The sequence below is a fragment of the Telmatherina bonti genome (genome assembly GCF_933228915.1).
Source record: "Telmatherina bonti genome assembly, chromosome: 18".
In the NCBI taxonomy this organism is placed as follows: Eukaryota; Metazoa; Chordata; class Actinopteri; order Atheriniformes; family Telmatherinidae; genus Telmatherina; species Telmatherina bonti.
The window spans coordinates 11,700,372-11,718,896 of NC_136616.1; the positions used below are offsets into that span (position 1 = coordinate 11,700,372).

The following is an 18,525-nucleotide window of genomic DNA, read 5'->3' on the forward strand; positions in this document are numbered from 1 at the left end:
ACTAAAAGAATAAGTGAAAAGCAGCACTTCAGCAATGACAAAACGATAATGAGGTGCATGTCTGAGGCATTTTCAGAGTTCATTGTTTAAAGTCACAACCACTTGTGGAAAGTAACTCTGTGTGCCGAGATGTAGTGCATTTAACAGTGCGGTATCGTCTACCTGAGGCCAGGACCTCCAACAACTCAGTAGCAGGATGGTCAAAGGGAACATTAATAATCTGTAATGCCCTTTTTAAAAGTCTAGATTTATAAATGTCCTCCGGAAGTGGTAGGTCGCAGCCTATTGTCCTGTGAGCAGAGCGAACCACTCTGTTTAAAGTTTTCTTTTCTTTCACAGTGAGATTACCAAACCACGGCGTGATAGAGCTGATAAGAAGGCTTTCAATAAAAGTTTAAAAGAATGGTTTTGTTTTGAGCAAATTCCCTTAATATTCATAAAAAGAAGAGACGCTGGCGAGTCTTTTTAGAAATATTAGGAAGGTTGGACTGCCAGCTCAGATCTTTGGAGAGACTGACACCAAAGAACTTACATTTATCCACCTTTTGCACCTGAACCATAAATGACAATGAAAACTTTGTTCTTCTTACGACTAAAATCAATAACCAGTTCACACCAAGGTTGTTTTCTTCGCTCCAGCGGACAATATTTCCTACCACTGTTCTGTAATGTGATTCATCATCTGAACTGATCAGACCGATAACAGCGGTATTGCCTGCATACTCCATGGGATGAGTAGCACGGTTGTCATATGTGTAAAGAGTGAAAAGCAAAGGACTTAAAACACAACCTTCTGGGGAATCTATGCTCATACATGGTTCATCAGAGACATAGCCATTAATTTAGACTTTCTGTGGTCTACAGGTTAAAAAGTTTAAAATCCATTTGCAATTGGCATCACCAAGACCAAAAATCTTCAATTTGTGAATGAGCTTCACAGGAAGCAAGGGGTTAAAAGCAGAGCTGTAGTCTATAAAAAGCATCCATGCATAAGATTTTCCTTTGTCTAAATGTTTATACGCAGAGTTCAGAACAAAAGAAATACCATCTTTCATGCTCCTGTTTTCCTGTAAGCAAACTGGAGTGGGCCCACAGACACAGGAATTTGTCCTTTATTATAGTCCAATACCAGTAGCTCAAAGGTTTCCATTGAGACGGAAGTTAAATCTACTGGCCGATAGCCATTAAGACATGTCACAGGTGTCCTCTTAGGCACTGGTAGTATGACAGAGTGGGACGGTGCAATATCTGAGTGACATGTTATACAAGTCTGCGATGGACAGGCGAGCTGTCCGGGCTGCCTTTCACCCTAAGACTGCTGGGATAGGCTCCAGCTTCCCCGCGACCATGAACTGGATTAAGCTGTTAGGAAAATGAATGAATGTTTTACAAGTGAGTTACAGCCACACCGAAGGATTTATTATTGATTAATCAGAACTGAAATAAACACTTATCTCACCCCGAAGAACAGGCTGCTTGCTAATCTGCTATAAACCCGGATAGTGCTGAACATTTTCAATGTGTGGAACCAACCTGAACCTCATCTGATGGGAAAAGTTTGGACACACTTTCCAATTAAATTCAATGGGAAAGTGTGTCAAAACCTTTGACTGTGTAGATCCAAGTCAGTTCTTGTTTCCACGTGACAATATAACCTGACAAACTTAATAAGAGGGTTCTTATTTTCACATGAATCTCCAGATTTACCCCTTCACCGTCCATTATGAGCTTGTCGTTGCGCCACGTGACCACCAGAGGGCAGCATGCAGCCACGCACGTGTGAGATATTAAAGTCAAACAGGACAGATGCGTCCCGTAGGTAATTCCCACTGCCTAAAAATGACTTTTAAAAGTATTTCTCACAATTTTTTCTCTGTATATTTCATTCTCTGTTTTAGAGCTCTAATGCATCGTTAGATGTAACCGATCTAATGATTGACTGATCATGAGAAATGATAAATAAACCTAAATAAAAACAGAAATCTGTCTATAGGCTATCTATCTATCTATCTATCTATCTATCTATCTATCTATCTATCTATCTATCTATCTATCTATCTATCTATCTATCTATCTATCTATCTATCTATCTATCTATCTATCTATCATCTTTTCCTCCAGAACCTTCATTCAAACTTCATTTCAAAGCTTCGTCTACTTTTCCAAGGCTGGACAGGCTTGAATCGGAGCAGTCGTAACAACATCTTCAAATCAGTCCTTTAGACACGTGATGCACCAGGCTGATCTCAACAGAACCCAATCAAACAGGATTCATCTGGGACACGAGAGTTCAGCTGGTCTTTGGAACAGCTAAATCCGTCCATCTTCAACAGGACTGATTAATACAAACAGAAAGGGTCAGAAATGGACCTGCAAACATAAGAATAACCCGGAAGAGCGAAAATGAGAAGTGTTTATTGTAAACACTGCTGTTTACCTGAGAAAGGCTTTGAATAATTTTTTACCTTAAAAAAAGAAAAAGGAAACCTGATTAAGAGAATCGGGAGAAATCTCTGTATGCGTGGGACATGGCAAAGGGACACAGAGTCATTTCACATGATGCAAGAGGATGACTGTTTTTCTTTTAGTCTATATCCAACACAAATTAAGCTTATTGATATTGTTCAGAAAACACAGAAAAAAAACTGATCAACTCAAACATGAATGTGATAAGAAAATCTGCATTTATATTTTAATGATAAACTGTAATCAATCTTGCAGTCCGATGACTCCATCTGCTGGGATAAAATGTTATGTGTGATTATTGTGGGATTATTTGTTCATGTGAGACAAATTACTCCATAATAAAAGCTCCAACAAAGCAGCTGATATATATATATATATATATATATGTATATATATACATATATATATATATATACATATATATATATATATATATATATATATATATATATATATATATATATATATATATATATATATATATATATATATATATAATGTATATGTATATAAATTAATTATTGACCTTTAAATGAACACTGTTCCTGTTTTACTCTAGGAAAAATGTATTGCCAACCCTAATTCCCAACACGTTGGTACCCCGAGTGAATCTAAATGGAAACTGGATGTAATGATTAGTAAATCTCAGACCAACATTTCATTCCCAGTAGAATATAAACAAAATATAAAACTGAGAAATTTGACGGTTTTGTGAAAATATCAACTCATTTTGAATTTGATGGCAGCAGCACATTTCTGAAACAGTTGGAAGAAAGGCAACAAAAGGATAAAAAGTAAGTAGCATCTGGTGGAGAATTTTAAAACTAATCTGGTGTAAAAGTAAGTAGATGTTCACCAAATTATGTCTAAAAAGTTTTTAATATAAAATTACCAAGACATTGAAGATCCCATCATTTGTAAAGAGAAATACCATCAAAGTTAAGAGAATCAGGACAGGGACAGGGACAAGATAAAAGGTCAGGACTCTCATGATTTTAGGGGCCGTCAGCCATCACCATAATAAAACCAGACCTGATTCTCTACTGGGCTCAGAAACACTCGCAGAAATCAGAGTCTGTCAACGCGGTTAAACCGCTACGATGCAAAAACGAGACGGCGCCGTCTTCTCTGGACCAAAGCTTGTTTAATCATCTGAGACAAAGCGGAAAAATGTTCTGTGTTCTGAAGATCAAACTCTGCCTTGCAGACTAAAGAGGAACCATCCAGCTTGTCATCGGTGGACAGCAGAAAGGTCAGCATTTCAGATGGCACAGCGTTGCACCAGTCCGGATGACGGGGGCACGTTCCACATCTGTGAAGCTCCATCGATGCTGAAAAGTACGTGGAGGTTTCAGAGCAACATCTGCCCCGAACCAGACAGCGTCTTCTTAAAGGAATCATCACCTGGAAATTAAACTCTTTCAAATTAAAACGTGTGTGTTGGTGTTGACTGGAAGTGGTAACATCCCAGAAGCCTTTCTTTTGAAGACGGTTGAGTTTTTCCATCTGAGCGCTTTGTTCGCAGGAAAAACTTTCTACAAGGCTGAAGTTTCGCAAACTTTTTTTTTCTTTTTTTTTTTTTTTTTGCCCCCAGGATTTCATCATCCCGGGACGCTAATTACATAAACTAGAGCTGGGTGATTCATCGGATTTTAATCTCAGTTACGATCTGGGTTTTCAACGATCATAAAAATAAAAGGGCGTGATTATTTTTCTCTCTGCAGTTTCCTCTCCTGCTGTCTTCAGCTGCTAATCGAGCGTCTCTGGCATTGCAGCGCTGTGCTGTAAACTCCTCCCACAGCCGCTTTGCTTTCATTCAGACACTGTTGCCAACTTGGAGACGTTCTCGCTAAATCTGACGACTTTTTTGGTTAAAAGTGACAAATCTAGCAACTTTTACTGGAATTATTAGAGACTTTTCTGGTGTTTTGGCGACTGACTTGAAGGCACATCTTGTTCTGCAGTTACTGTAAGGAAGGAGCAGCGGGAGCCTCTCCCGTCCTAAAGCACTCCCAGGCGGCCAGTCTCAGTCGGCTCCGGCTGCAGGTCCATGTAGAATAACTGCAGTAGGTTGTGGAAGTTCACCTCAACATAGTTTATACCATTGTCAGCGACAACTGGCTGCATTATTTTCCTATACATAGTTCAGCGAGTTAAACACTGTAATATCCCTCCGTTACCGGGCGTTACCATAGCAACGCGTTAACCAGCTGGTTCAGATCAGCTGTCTTTCAACAGGTGAATGAGAGAAACACGCAGCAGCCTGACAGCGGTTGTTTGGCATAAAACGTACATCCAGGCCAACGTGAAATAGTTCCTATACAAGCGGTAAAAGCAGATTAAACAACTCGGAACCGTACATTAGAAGGTTATAATGCACGACACGGAGTCTAGAACACCACGACGCGCAGCGTTGTTTACAAATACTGGATAATTGTGTTAAATAATCGAGATCTCAATTTCAGTCAAAATAATCGTGATTATAATTTTTGTCATAATTGAGCAGCCCTAACATAAACCCATCCCTCTTCTACGCTTAAATACACCTGCTGGGTCTGCCTCTGTCACAGTTAACGGAAGACCTTGCAGATTTCAACAGGACTATCCTGCATCCATCCCAGCAGCATGGCGGAACAGGAGAACTGGTCCGCCTGCAGTCCAGACCTTTCACCAACACAAAGCATCTGGATCATGGAAGCAGAAATCCATCAGACCCGAACGGAGCAACATTCCTCTCCTAAAACTCCAGCAACTCATCTCCTCGCTTCACAGTTGCTGTTAAAAGAAGATGGATGCTCCACGTCCACTGTGTCCCCTGGCCTTGTCCCATGCACACAGAGATCCCTCCTGATTCTCTGAATGATGAGGTTATACACTGTAGATGATGGGATCTAGTTGTTTTAGGTCTGTATCATTTACTTTTCCCTCATTTTGTTGCTCCTGTTCCGACTTTTCACAAATGTGTTGCTGCCATCAAATAAAAAATAAACTGAAATTCTCCATGAAATAAAAATCTGTCCAGTATGATGTTTAAGTTCTACTGGGATTAAAATAAGAGTCTGAGCTTCCTAAATCGCCATATTTTGTTTTTATTTACATTTTACACAGCGTCCCAACTGAACATTTGATACTCCGTAAGAGCTGCATGTCGTTTGTTTACATAAGAAATACTCCAGATCAGTTTTCACTTTCTTTATTTCCCCACAAACTTTAGAGCCGTAACAAAAATACAAGCATTTTTTCTTCCAATATGATCTCAGACATTTACATAGTCATATAGATGTACAAGTGAGAGCCAGTGAGCAAAAGTGCTTTTAAAAATCATGTCTGAGTAACAATAATTTCATCATCAAAGAAAATTTGAGGAACTAAACTGACCAGAGCAAAGTCAAAACCACAGGCTGAAAGGAAGGTAAGTGTGATAAAGAGGGATTAAGTCAGTGCAGGGTATATTTAGCAGTATTTAGAAGTATTTATCAGTATTTTTACTGGCAAGGATCGATGTCAGAAGGGCTTGTTTCCAGATGGATCTTTGCTCGGGTCAAAGGTTTTCATAACACTCTTGTTTAAGGAGAAACAGTGAATCCACTTCACTGTGGGAACCCTTTCGTTTTATATTAAATTTCATATAAGATTCTTTCTAAGAACTATATAAACACAAAAAAAACCTAGAAAAGTTCAGGGTTTTGGTGGCACTTATGTATGATAAGGCAGCATTGACGGAACGGTTTAAAGGTGATGGCCGTCAGTCTGTCAGAGATGAGTCAGAAACATCCTGGAACAATGAGTAATGGTGGACGGCAAGATTAATTTATTCATACTTTCTTTTCTTTTATAGGTGTTTTAACCCACAGAAGTGGAAAAGTTGCACCTTTTTAACCAGTTTGATCAGAATTTAAATGATCAGGTTGGAGAACCGGATGGTGGATCTGATCATGATGCAACGAACGATGCCCCCCCTAAGCTGCAAACAAGGTAAAGCTGAGGCTTAACCATTTCAGGTGTGTGTGTCTATAAAGGTCTAACCTTTAGGTAATGCTGTAAAAGCAAATAGTCATTTATATTTATTAACAAACAACTGTTTTCTCAGGGTAACCCTCCATTTTTTTTTGCCTTTAATCGCTGTTGTTCACTTCTGCCTCGTTGGTCATGAGAAAAACTTACTTTGAGCTAAATCACAAGTTTTAATCAGTGTTTCTTCATCACTCTTGACCTTTAACTTCGTACAAAATCATTGAAGACAAACATTTAGGCTGTCAGGTTGCCCCCTTTGACCCGGCCCTGGAAGCCTGGATTCAGCATGCGGGTCAGTTTCAGGATTATTCCAATGAACCAAACCAATTCCCTTTGAGTCGAAAAATTCAACAAAAGATGATGCAGTTGAGTCTAAATCTACTAAACCAACAGTGTTTTCAGGTAGTAAACCAACAAAATGTCATCCATCTACATTTTTAAAGTTCAATGAAGGGTGTTTTGGGTCAAAGCGGTGCCTGTTGGGGATTTTCTGAACCATCTGGGGTCAAGTAAAGAGGAAATGAAAGCATTCAGATGATGCTTGACGAGGCGGCTTCCCAGGGGAGGTGAAGGAGTTGGGGGGGGATCTTTAGTTCACACAGAAAAGAAACCACAAAAAATAAAACATCCAGTCAGCTGGGATCAAGACATGAAAACGACACACACACACACCAGAGAAGATGGAAACAAACAGCTTCCTTCGATGAGAAGAATGTTGTTCTGACCCACTTAGTCGACAAGACGGAGGAAGAGGAGAATCAGAGTGTCTGTCTGCTGGATTTGGAAGCAATGAGTAGCATCTTTTATTCCTTTTGCCTTCCCAGTGAGATGATGGTTATAAAAGGAAATACACACTAAATCCCCTTTCAAAGGAAACAAGGATTCCATCAAATTACCCCTTCAACAGTTTTTCATTAATCGCTGCTTCTCTTGTTTCATTAAAGAAAGGAAAGTCCTCGCCGGGGCGGTACGTATGACCTTCATCTCCTGCAAGCAGCAGTACGAGGCAGGAGTGTGTGTGCAGGAGGACAAGCATGCATAGAGCTGGAGTAATGTGTGTAAACTGATATCTAAATGAATAAATGAGGCTCAGAGTGGGTTTTCTTCTCTAACAGCAGCATTTTGGTGTATTTTCAGAAAGAAAATCGATTTTTTTTTTCATTAATATAAATTTCTTTTGCAGCTCCTTTCACAACCCCAAAACCAAGTGTGTGTGTCACCAACAAGTGCCAGCCTCATGGCCGCGCTCTCATTTCACTGCTGTAATACCATCCTTGTGCTTCGGCTACTGTGTGTGCACGGATGTGTGTGGCAGAGGTAAGAGGCGGGGCTGGTTTATTTCCATGTCTTTGTATGCCTGCAGATACTCATCCGCGTGCTTTGCAAGGATGCAAATTCACGCACAGGTGTGTGTAGAGATACAGGTGTGTCATTTTGTGTGGTCCAGCAGGAGATCCACAATGTGCTGTTGATAGACAACCTGACTGGAGGGGGAAAGGCCTTTGTTCCCGATGCGTCTCGTCTTACCACGACTGATATATGTCAGGGCTCCGGTCCTGACCGTGTCTATCTATAGCAGGATACTGCAACATAAAGCCCCTTTCGTTAGGCGAAGGGTCGGGTGTCACTTTAAAGCCTACGGGAGTCCTTTCTCACCGAGACAGCCGTAATGCAAAAGACGAAATCTGACGCAGGAAGCGTTACAATCTTCAGCGTTCTCACATGGACAACCACAGTGTGAGAAGACTCTTTAAAAGAAGAGTTAAGGAATTTAGTGGAATTAGATTTTTTTTCTTCAAGTTGGAAATGTGGCAATGTGAGCAACTGCAGAAACTTTTCACTTCATACGTTCACATGTCGCACACCAACACCTCGGGCTGGAGTAGCGTTTCCCCACAGCTTTCAACCATATCACATGGCCAAACACCGATTTGATGTTCAGGCTCAGTAGGTGTTGGGACGTAACCCAACGCCTTCAGGACTTCTTCAGAGAGCTGAGGTTCATCTGTGTGTTGCAACTAAGAGCTCCCAGGAAGCTGAATTCACAATTTTAGCTGAACTCAAAGAGCCTAAACCACAAGAGAGGCCTCCAAAAGCTCCGACCACATCCTAACTGAGCAATGACAAATGTATCAGGAGTATCTGCTGCCAGTTTTCCACTGCCCAACATGTCAGGCTGCCTCTGCAGATCCTTTCCCAATGGGTTAAAGCTTCCATAGTGATGTCGGCAAGTTTTAATACTAATAATTAGATAGTGAATTTTATGCACAACAACATCAAAGCCTTCTTGGCCTCTATAATGTTGCTACCAGAGGGTTTAGCGTTGGTTTGTCAAGCTGTATTGTTTTTGCTGTCAAAGGTATGACCATTAGGAATTACATGCCGGTATCCTTGCAGAAAACACTCATTGAAAAGCTTTGGTCTGATCCATCAATCACAGCCAGGTCTGCTTGGGTTAAAAGATTCACAAGCAGATGAAATTCCAACAATCCGGGACGTCTGAGGGAAATAACCACGAGGTCAAACTGTGCCGAACGATCGGTTATGACAGGAAAAACCAAAGGTGACAAAACTTTTCATCTCCAGTGGAGAAGAGAACTCAAACCAGTCTGACTAAACCTGAATCAGGCCAACAAACAAAAACATACATGACCAAAAGCTTCTGGTTGTGTTGCACTAATGAGATGACGCTCCATAACCAGACACAATCGACTGTATTCATCTCACAAGCTCCAAAAACATTCCACATTTCTTAATCTAATTCATTATATCAGAAAAGTAGAGCTGGCCGTCGAGGCGCTACAGAAGTGCTCCTTGTCAAAGACCCATTGATGGATATCAGCCACTGTCTTAAGTAACACGAATAAGACTGGTTCAGCTAAATTCAAACAAAAAAAGAAAGAGAAGTACGTCGAGATAACCAGTTCTCAGACAATCAGATCTTTGTGAAGCCAAGAGACAGGAGTCCCTTTCCCATGAGACTCGAGTCCCATATTGTCTCTTAAGAAAACAGGAAGTGTAGTGTTTGCCATCCTTTTGCAGAGCTCCCATTTTCATTTTCTTTATGCACCAACTTGACAGCTCTAAGAAAAGCCAGGAACCACGTCCAACAGGTGCATCTTTCTTGTCTTTATAGTTCTGTTGGCTTAAATGTCTCTTTCAAGCCCCCCTCCCATCAATCAGCTTCTTTTCATTAAGTCTCAGCGGTGGAGGAAAGCGGAGAGATTCAACATACCTCGCAAAGGCTTCTGCCTTTCTGTCTTTAAAGAAAAATGGGGGAAAAAAAGGATCAGAGTGGAACCAACATTGGTTTGATCGTGGTAAAGACTAATTATCGATTAAATGTAAACCAATTCCATTACGAATAAAAAGAAGAAAGCCAAGCTGTCCTTTGCGTCACTTGTCTGCATGTTGAGTAAATGAAAGCAAAACAGAAACAAGGGTATGCTTCGAATCTCCTCATCAGCGTCTCTTCTGCCTCCTCAGCGCATCACAACCAAGAAGGGAGGAGAGAGAAAAACTAAACGGGTAGAGAAGCTTCTCTCTTTATGTCAATCAGCTCCACTGCATCTGCGTACATTTGCTTTTTCGTAGATCAGCATCCGGCCGGAACGTCTGACATGAAATCAAACTCGTTCTGTCCCAGCCAGAGCTCCGGCAGTTCGTTGGCTCTGTCCAACCCCAGCTCCACCACCAGAGACATGAGAACTTCCTCATCCACAGGGTCAAAGTCAATAATTCCACCTGAGGCAGAACTTTGGCTTCCCATGCTGATCCCGACGCCCATGCCGCCACCGCCAAGGCCTCCAGACTGCCCCAGAAGCTGGTTACCGGGACCTAGTGGCGAGCCACCAAAGCCCCTTTGTGCTCCACTGGATGGCGGATGTCCAGCGGAGGCGCCGGCGAGGTTCTGGTAGTGCGAGTTGAGCTTCTGCAGCTGCATGCTGGCGATGAGATGAGGTCCAGTCTGCAGGCAGAAAGGCTGCGGTTTGGACAGAGGCGCAGATGACAGCGATACCCCGGGTGAAGAGGTGGGTCCGGTCGGCGGCGAGAAGGGGACGATGGAGGGCTTGGAGGAAGGGTAGTGAAGGAGGGAGGTGAGAGGAGAAGAGGAGGAAGACAGGTCCTTCATTGCAGCGTGGGCGTTGCCAGGAAACAGCAGTGAGGTCATCACCAGGAAAACCCAGAGCCTGCAAGAAGAAGAAGAGGAGGATGAGGAACCAGGAAGATGGTGATATGCAATGTGATCAAACTGGGACATGAGGCGGAAGAGATGCTTTGATAAAAACATCTCTGGTGACTGGTGACATCATGTCAGTGATAAAAGGAAATTCAAATTCCCCAATGGAAAACAAACTGTTCATACCTTCAGACTGTCTGCATACCTGGAGGTTTCTGTCATAATTCCTCCAAATCCGTTCATCTATAAAACATCTGAGCTAAAACACAAAGATTCAGCCGGATGCTCACATAAAGCTGGAAAACACTGACAGAAAGCCTTCTCTGTGATTGGCTCTTTTAGAGCACAATCATCATCTTTCTGCAAACTTTGAGTGCAAATAAAGCAGAAGAAATGATAAGATGGATGATGCGAGTTACTGCCTTCTGCGAAGGGTGGATGCCCAGAATGCGAGGCATGCAGCGCCGCAGCACATTAACCCCGAACAGATGCAGATAACCAAGACATCTTTTAACGAAAAGCTCATTTCATTTCACATGGACTTAATATGCTTTTAAACGAGATAAAAGCGACAGCAGCATTGCTTTTGTGCTCTTTTATGTGTGTTATGTTTAACCTTGAACCTGGAGAAAGCCAGTAAATCTCATCACAAGGAGCAGGTCAAACCAGCTCCAAGCAGCCAACATGTCACCATTCTGTCATAAAAACAGTTATCAAAGAGCTGAACGTTTAAGCAGCTGGGATCTCTGTGATACTTGGAGATCAAGCTTGAGAAATTAAGAAAAAAAAGTTTGTTTCCAGACTTGGACTCCATATCTTTGAGACATATGTCCGCGTTTCTGAGCTAACATACCAGTTAAAAGATGATTGGCTGAAATCTAAACATTCTGGCACAAGTTGGGTTAAAACAACTTTCCCAGCTGACTTCCCCTGACAAGAGCTCATTCACCATTATGAGATTTTTCTGGTTAAATAAAACATGTTGGAAAACCCCAGTGAATAATATCAGACAGCGCAGCTTAGAATAACTGCAAAGCCGCCTTTTAAGCGTCGTAACGACCGAAAACATGACCAGTCACATCAGAGGCGGATCAAGTTTCCTGACAAACCAGCGGCTGCTTCCCACTGCAACAGCAAAACCATTGACTTGTCATATTCCTGTTTCCCAGTGAATGACAGGAACCACATCTGTCTGAGAAAGCAGCACCAAGGCGACCCGTCGCCCGGACGACCAGCCTCATGACTCGGTGTGTGACACAGATTTCGTGCGTCTGCCCGGTCGCTGGATGTCTGCTTTTCCTCTTGAGCTATTGAACAGCCTTAACCATGAAAAGGCTGCGGCCTGAGGGTGCCATTGGGTTTAGTGAGTGTTTATAGGTGTGTGTGTGTGTGTGTGTGTGTGTGTATCGGGTGTGGGTGCTGGTGAATGGAATTCACAGCACAACAGAGTCTTTGAGGATCACAAAGAGTGATTGGGTCACATGGGAGGATAAATACATATGGGCCATGAGAACAGACCATATGTCTCTGTGGGTGTGTATGTGTGGAGACAGAAATGTTGTTTCAATATGTGTGGAGGTAAAAAGGGCGAATGTGTGTGTGTGTGTGTGTGTGTGTGTGTGTGTGTGTGTGTCTGCACAACAACACTCCTTGAGGCTCATATTCTCGTCCCTGTGCTGGTTTATATTACATTTGGGTCAAACAGCATGTGTGCCTCAACATACACACCACATCATGCGGCTATCCTTTGAGTAAAGTAATCACTTAAAAATGTGTACAGATACAGACACACACACACACACACACAGCCTGTCCTCCTTGTGCTGGCTTATTTAGTCCGAACATAATTGGTCCAGGCAGACATGCAGCTGCACTCCACTGATAGAGTTAACACACAAACAAAGACACCAAACAGCTGCCAGTGGCAGGTTTTAGTGTGTGTGTGTCTGTGTGTGTGTGTGTGTGTGTGTGTGTGTGTGTGTGTGTGTGTGTGTGTGTTCATTATTCATTGACTGATTACTGTCAAAGCAACACTGCACATGGTGTCTCTGCCCGGCCGCTCTCTGAGCCCAGAAAATCTAACAAACTCATCAAATTCTCACTGTTTATGTTATTCAGATGTGTCGTTTTCCAAAACTGCAAGACTTTTTTGGTTTTTTAAATAGACTTATTTGCTTTATTTTTTGTTTTGCCTTATTTGTTTTCAACAAACTCTATTCTATTCTACTAAATAACTAAGAACCAAATATTTTTCCAATTAGAGCCAGCTAATGTGGTTAAATTTCATTCCGGCTTGAGTCGTCCACGACCAAGACCTTTATTAGATCTCGAGTCTTTAGCAAACCTAAACATCTGGAAGCTGAAAAGCTTTTCTGGGTTTATGGGCTCGTCTCCTTGTGTTATCTAACTTAAAGATCTTGAACACAAAGACGATGTGAAACTGGATTTGTAGTCTGTGTAGTCACTAAACGGCCAATCTTGTGAAATATTTGCTTGTTGAGAAGAAATTAAACTTGTGCAACAAGCTGCGTTGCATCTCATCACGACCGTCTCCTTTTATGTGAGATTATTTGATGCACTGAACAAATCATATCAAGCCAATGCAGATTCTAAATACTGTAAGAAAGATGTCTCCCTTTGGTGAAGCTTTGGTGCTTCAGGCTCCGCAGGACGCCGTCACACCAGGTTCCATTGGGCGAGAAATGACGAGAAATGTCAAATCTTTGTTTGGTTCATTTCACTCTGATGATGACAACATCATCACGCCATTACACACTGACCAAAAAAAAAAAAAGCAGAAGAAGAAAATTAAGACAGCTGATTGGCTGAATATCTCTCCTCTCCAACTGGTGCATCGACTGCAAGTCACTTCTTGGCTTTGGTTCACTGGGTGGTCAATTTGCATTCCTGCAAGTGAAGTGAGACTCTCGGTTTTACCTGCTTGGTTCACACTCCTCCAAACAAACCTTAATGTTCACAGAAACCTGCAAACTCCAGAGGCCAGAATGAACACAGTTACCTCTATGTCAAATGTAACTACCTGAAAACACAACATGCTGAACTAAAGTTTGGACCTGAGAAATGGGAGTTTGTGTTGACACAGTTTGGTCCACTTTGAACCAATCCAGATCCAGGATCTGCTTACATAGATATGTTCTGTGCCGACCAAAGAAGCAAGTTCTGGTCTGCTTGAAAAAGAGGAATGTTGGTTCGTTTGCAAGTGGACCCTGGTCCGCTTCACTTGAAGTGTGGCGTAGATGGACGTAGTGAGCCAAAGCAAGGAAGTGGCGTGGGATTCGCCGTGGCTCGACATGTCAGACACCCTGCCGTGTCGGAGATCCCGCCGTCTCTCCTGCTGCTTGTACTCAACAGATTCTAGTCGACAGAAAACTAAACTTAGTTTGAACAACAAAGTAAAATAAGAAAATCTAGACTCCAGAAACTGGGTGTTTATTTTGGGGGTGTCCAGCTCTGTTCCTCAAAGGCCACAATCCTGCAAGTTTTCTACGTATCCCTGCTCCAACACACGTGACTCAAACTAACCAGTCATTGTGCAGAAGTTCATAGGCTGTTGGATTCATTTAGTGGTAGCCAGGTGTGTTGGAACAGGGATACATGGACAACCCTCAGGACAAGACGGCCCTCGAGGACCGACTTCCTGGTTTAGTTGCACTGAACGAGTCCTGGCGAATCAACAAGCGGGGTCTTCTTCTTGGTCAGTGGTCATTTTGGGAACTATCCGAGTGAGTCGGACAGCTGCCTAGCGAGCAGTTGTTGTCACTGTAAGATGAAACTCAGTGGGTTTGGTCCAGTTGAGTAAAACCACATTGTGAAAGCACAAGTGTGCCATTTTTCAGAATTCACGCCCATTCAGACAAGAGCCTCTCGGACTTCCCCGGTGTGAATGCACCTTTAAGTTTCCTCATCCTGCAACATACTGCACCACCATCTTTGTACCGAAACCCTGAACAGAGGAAAACTGGACACAGTTTGTTCCTCATCACATGTGAAGTACGGAAAGGGTATGATGAGGCATCGTTGATTTGTCGCAATCTGCAGCTTTGCCGCTAGATCTCTCTGCATCTTTCACAATAGACCCCCAACAAGGCCTTCAATGAAAGCTATTGAATTGGTGGTTTCGTAGATACAAAAGACACCACATTGCTTCAACCACAGGAGGGAAGTTCAGACCAAAACATGCACAGCTGATTTACCTCCCAGCACATCGTCATCTTGACAACATTTAGCCTTTTGTCACTTGTTGGGTTTAAACAACAACATTACTCAGTAAGAGTAAGAAAACAATCAAGATTATGCAACTGGTTTCTTTGGTTACACAACAACACACACATTACAAAAAGTAAGCACATGAGTGGAGGATGTGTGTTGTATTCAGACTCTATTAACTGCAGTCCTTTTAGACACAAGGGTTAAAGTCTCGGGAACTTTGGTCCTGTGTCAATCACATGACAAGAACATCAGTACAAAACTACGGATGTTTAGCTACAAGGATAAAACCAGGAATTATTACAGATTTTTTTGGTATGATTGCTGTCAAAGAAACTGTAACTTTACAATTAACATGATTATTATGCATTAATTTTGTGTAACATGTAAAATCACACGAACACTTCTCACACTGCTGGCCTTTAAAGCTGGGGTAGGTAACGTTAGGGAGCTAGCAAGATGTGAAAGTGGCGCCCTGTCTTGGCTCCTCCCCTTCTGGTTTTGCTCCTTGCGTGATCCAAGGCTTTTTTCTGACCTCCGCCAAGGAGGTGATGTTTTTACCGGCGTTTGTCTGTTTTTGTTCAAGATAACTCAAAAATTTATGGACGGATTTCATTAAAATTTTCAGGGGTTAGTAAAAATAATGTCTCTGAGCAAGATTACCTTCTAAAGCTTTAAGTTTAAATTAGAAATGTCCAAATTAATGCATTTATGAAAAGAGATTCATTTACTGTATTTTTCTTTTGTATCAAACACAAACAAAGTTATAACTTGAGCCATAAAAATATGAAGTAGCAATGAACTCAGCGGTGAACAGAATCCACAAAAAACAACTTTATAAATAAGGAGGATAAAGTTTCTGATGGTTTTCAAGACTTAAATTTAGATAGACGCATTTCATATTCTAAATAACAAGCGTCCAACTTGGATGACTTATTTCATATCAAATAATGTTTTTGTTCATGTGCAAGTTTTCATTCTGATCTGCTGTTCAGACATGATGTTTTATGGAAATTGACGACATTGAAGAAGATTTATAATCAATTACTCATGACACATAATACTGACATTAAATATAAACATCCCTATAAAAAGCAGAAAGCCATCACATCTAACTGGTGCATGTGTTTAGTGGACGGCCAGACAAGCAGCGTTTTTATTCTTTTCACACCTTCTTGGAGACGGATAGTTACAGCCCAGCTGGAGGCAACATAAACCAGAGGAAGTTTTAAACTAAATTAAACTCATCTTCTTGTCTTGTTTGTGCTTCTTTAGCCTGTGAGATGATAAATCATCTGCTGTTCTGTCTGGGATCCAACCTTTCAGTCTTTTTTAGTCAGTTTATGCCCTTTAATTTTTATTCAAAACAGCTTCCTGTAAGAGATATAATAGGCTGTTTCCTAAAGAGTTTGTTTTGGCTGAAATGATCTCACCTCGTAGTTTACAGATGTTTGAAGAGTTCTGGGTCGCTGAGCTGCCTGTTGGGGGCAGCAGTGCTCAGAAAACTATGCTGTTAAAACCAAACATTTATCCTGTAGGTCACAAACAATCTGTCTTCTGGGATAAAAACTATCTGATAACATGAGTTTGTCTCTACCTTCGTCATGCTCAGACATGTAGGCACATGTTGAAGCAACAACCTTTGAGTTGAGGATGGAGCCAGCAGAGGAGGGCGGCTCGGCCCGGCTCAGGAAGGATGCTGTGTGAGACTACTGGAGGCGTGCCAGTGTTTTTTCCTGTTCACAGCTGACCCGACTTCATTGTGTTCTTCCATTTGCTTTTATGAGATTGTGAAATCAGGCCTGGCTTAGTTTCACCCTGTAAAGGATTTCATTAGCAGTCTCGGCTGCTGTCCTGGCTGCAGACTCTGGTCTGCATTTTTAATTATCAGCAATGAAAGTCTGCTCTTTCTCTCTCTCAGCCATGTAGGGGAAAAAAACACAACAACATAGGCCAAAAAATATAAGATGTCAACTCCAAAATGCTCATCTTTCCACTTACTTATCATCAGTCTGATAGAAAAAACTGAACTTTTTACTCATGCAGTAGAAATGAGTCATTTCCCACCTTGTCAGAGAAGTTATTAGAATGCAGATATTTTCCAAAAACAGCCTTAAAATATGTGAATGTGACAGCAAACCAGCTTCTCAATGAGTTTAACAGCTGCACATCAGCTCAAATATGATGGAAAGCAACTAAATGGGCCAATTAAACTGGTTGTCCATACATATCCCAGGATGTAATGGTTCATATAAAACACAAGAATCCGACTGCAGAGTTGTCTGAACACACACAGACACAGAAACCACCAACAACTCGGGTTTCAATTACACAATTAGAGCCTGACGAGCAAATTGAAACGTCAGGCTGTCTCTGACCCTTTCACACACACCATATGTCGCCCACAGTGACACACTCACCACTCACTTTAATTGGCTCCATATTGGAGATGGCTAATGAGAAGCCAGTTTAAAGAGGAGACCAGAAACAGGCTGATTTCACCTGCAGTCCCTCCAGTAACATCCAGGCTTCATTAAAAGCTGCAAATACAGAATAAAACAACTTCCAGTTTGTTTCTTTAGAGTTGCACACATCTCTGTGTTAAACTGACTCTAGCCAATAGAAATAAAGACATAAAAGACACAAAGCTGTTCGTGTCACCTAACTATGTTCTGCAAAGCCATCGGGAACAAGGCAGTCTGTTAAAAACGTTCACTCTGACAGAGATTTACAACTCCAAACCCTCCCTGACAACTTCTGTCAAGATGCAAAAACATATCAGAGACTGACTGACCTGTGAGACACAACCCAGCGCTGGATTCAAACAGAGTCCAAAGTCTGCTGCTGAGGCGTGAATTTCAGAGAATCAGAGGCTGAAGTCCACAGAGCGACTGCAGATCATCTGTCAGCTCTGTGGAGCTTGTTGCTAAATAAAAAGCAGCCTGTGCCTCTCTTCCCCTCACTGGAAAGATGTGTGTGTGTGTGTGTGTGTGTGTGTGTGTGTGTGTGTGTGTGTGTGTGTGTGTGTGTGTGTGAGAGAGAGAGAGAGAGAGAGAGAACACAATCTGTCATCTAGAAACCATGAGATGGAGTCTGGATCTGGAGTCTTAACAAAATGGCACAAATTGATCATCAAAAAGTGGATGTATGATACAAGTAATAACTTTACGTGTGTATAGATAGATAGATAGATAGATAGATAGATAGATAGATAGATAGATTAGATTGGTATTGGTGTGATCTGATATTGGTTTTCTACAAACATAGATGATCCAATAAGGAAAAAAAATAAATAAATAAATAAAAAAAATAAATAAATAAATAAAAATAAAAAAAAATAAATAAATATATATATATATACATACATATATATATATATATATATATATATATATATATATATATATATATATATATATATATATATATATATATATATATATATATATATATATATATGTATGTATATAGTTTCTTATTGGTTTTATCATATGACAGAGATCCATTGCCATTAATGCCAAACTGGATTCTTCACCGTGAGTTGGGATGCATCCATGCGGAGGGTAAACAGGACGGAGCTCGTCAGAGCTGGAAAGCTGAACGTAAACCACCTGTGTGGTCATGTGGGAGCAATAATC

At 41.4% G+C, this 18,525-nt stretch overlaps 1 protein-coding gene across 1 annotated transcript; it reads right to left on the reverse strand.

The window, feature by feature from the left end:
* Window positions 1-5,672: 5,672 nt before the first annotated feature.
* Window positions 5,673-17,784, reverse strand: cited1 (Cbp/p300-interacting transactivator, with Glu/Asp-rich carboxy-terminal domain, 1). Its single transcript, XM_079257426.1, has 2 exons — window positions 17,682-17,784; window positions 5,673-10,670 (listed from the first exon to the last, which is right to left on the reverse strand). Exon 2 carries the CDS (start codon window positions 10,649-10,651, stop codon window positions 10,076-10,078), a length of 576 nt encoding a protein of 191 aa, XP_079113552.1. The 5' UTR covers window positions 10,652-10,670; window positions 17,682-17,784; the 3' UTR covers window positions 5,673-10,075.
* Window positions 17,785-18,525: the final 741 nt, after the last annotated feature.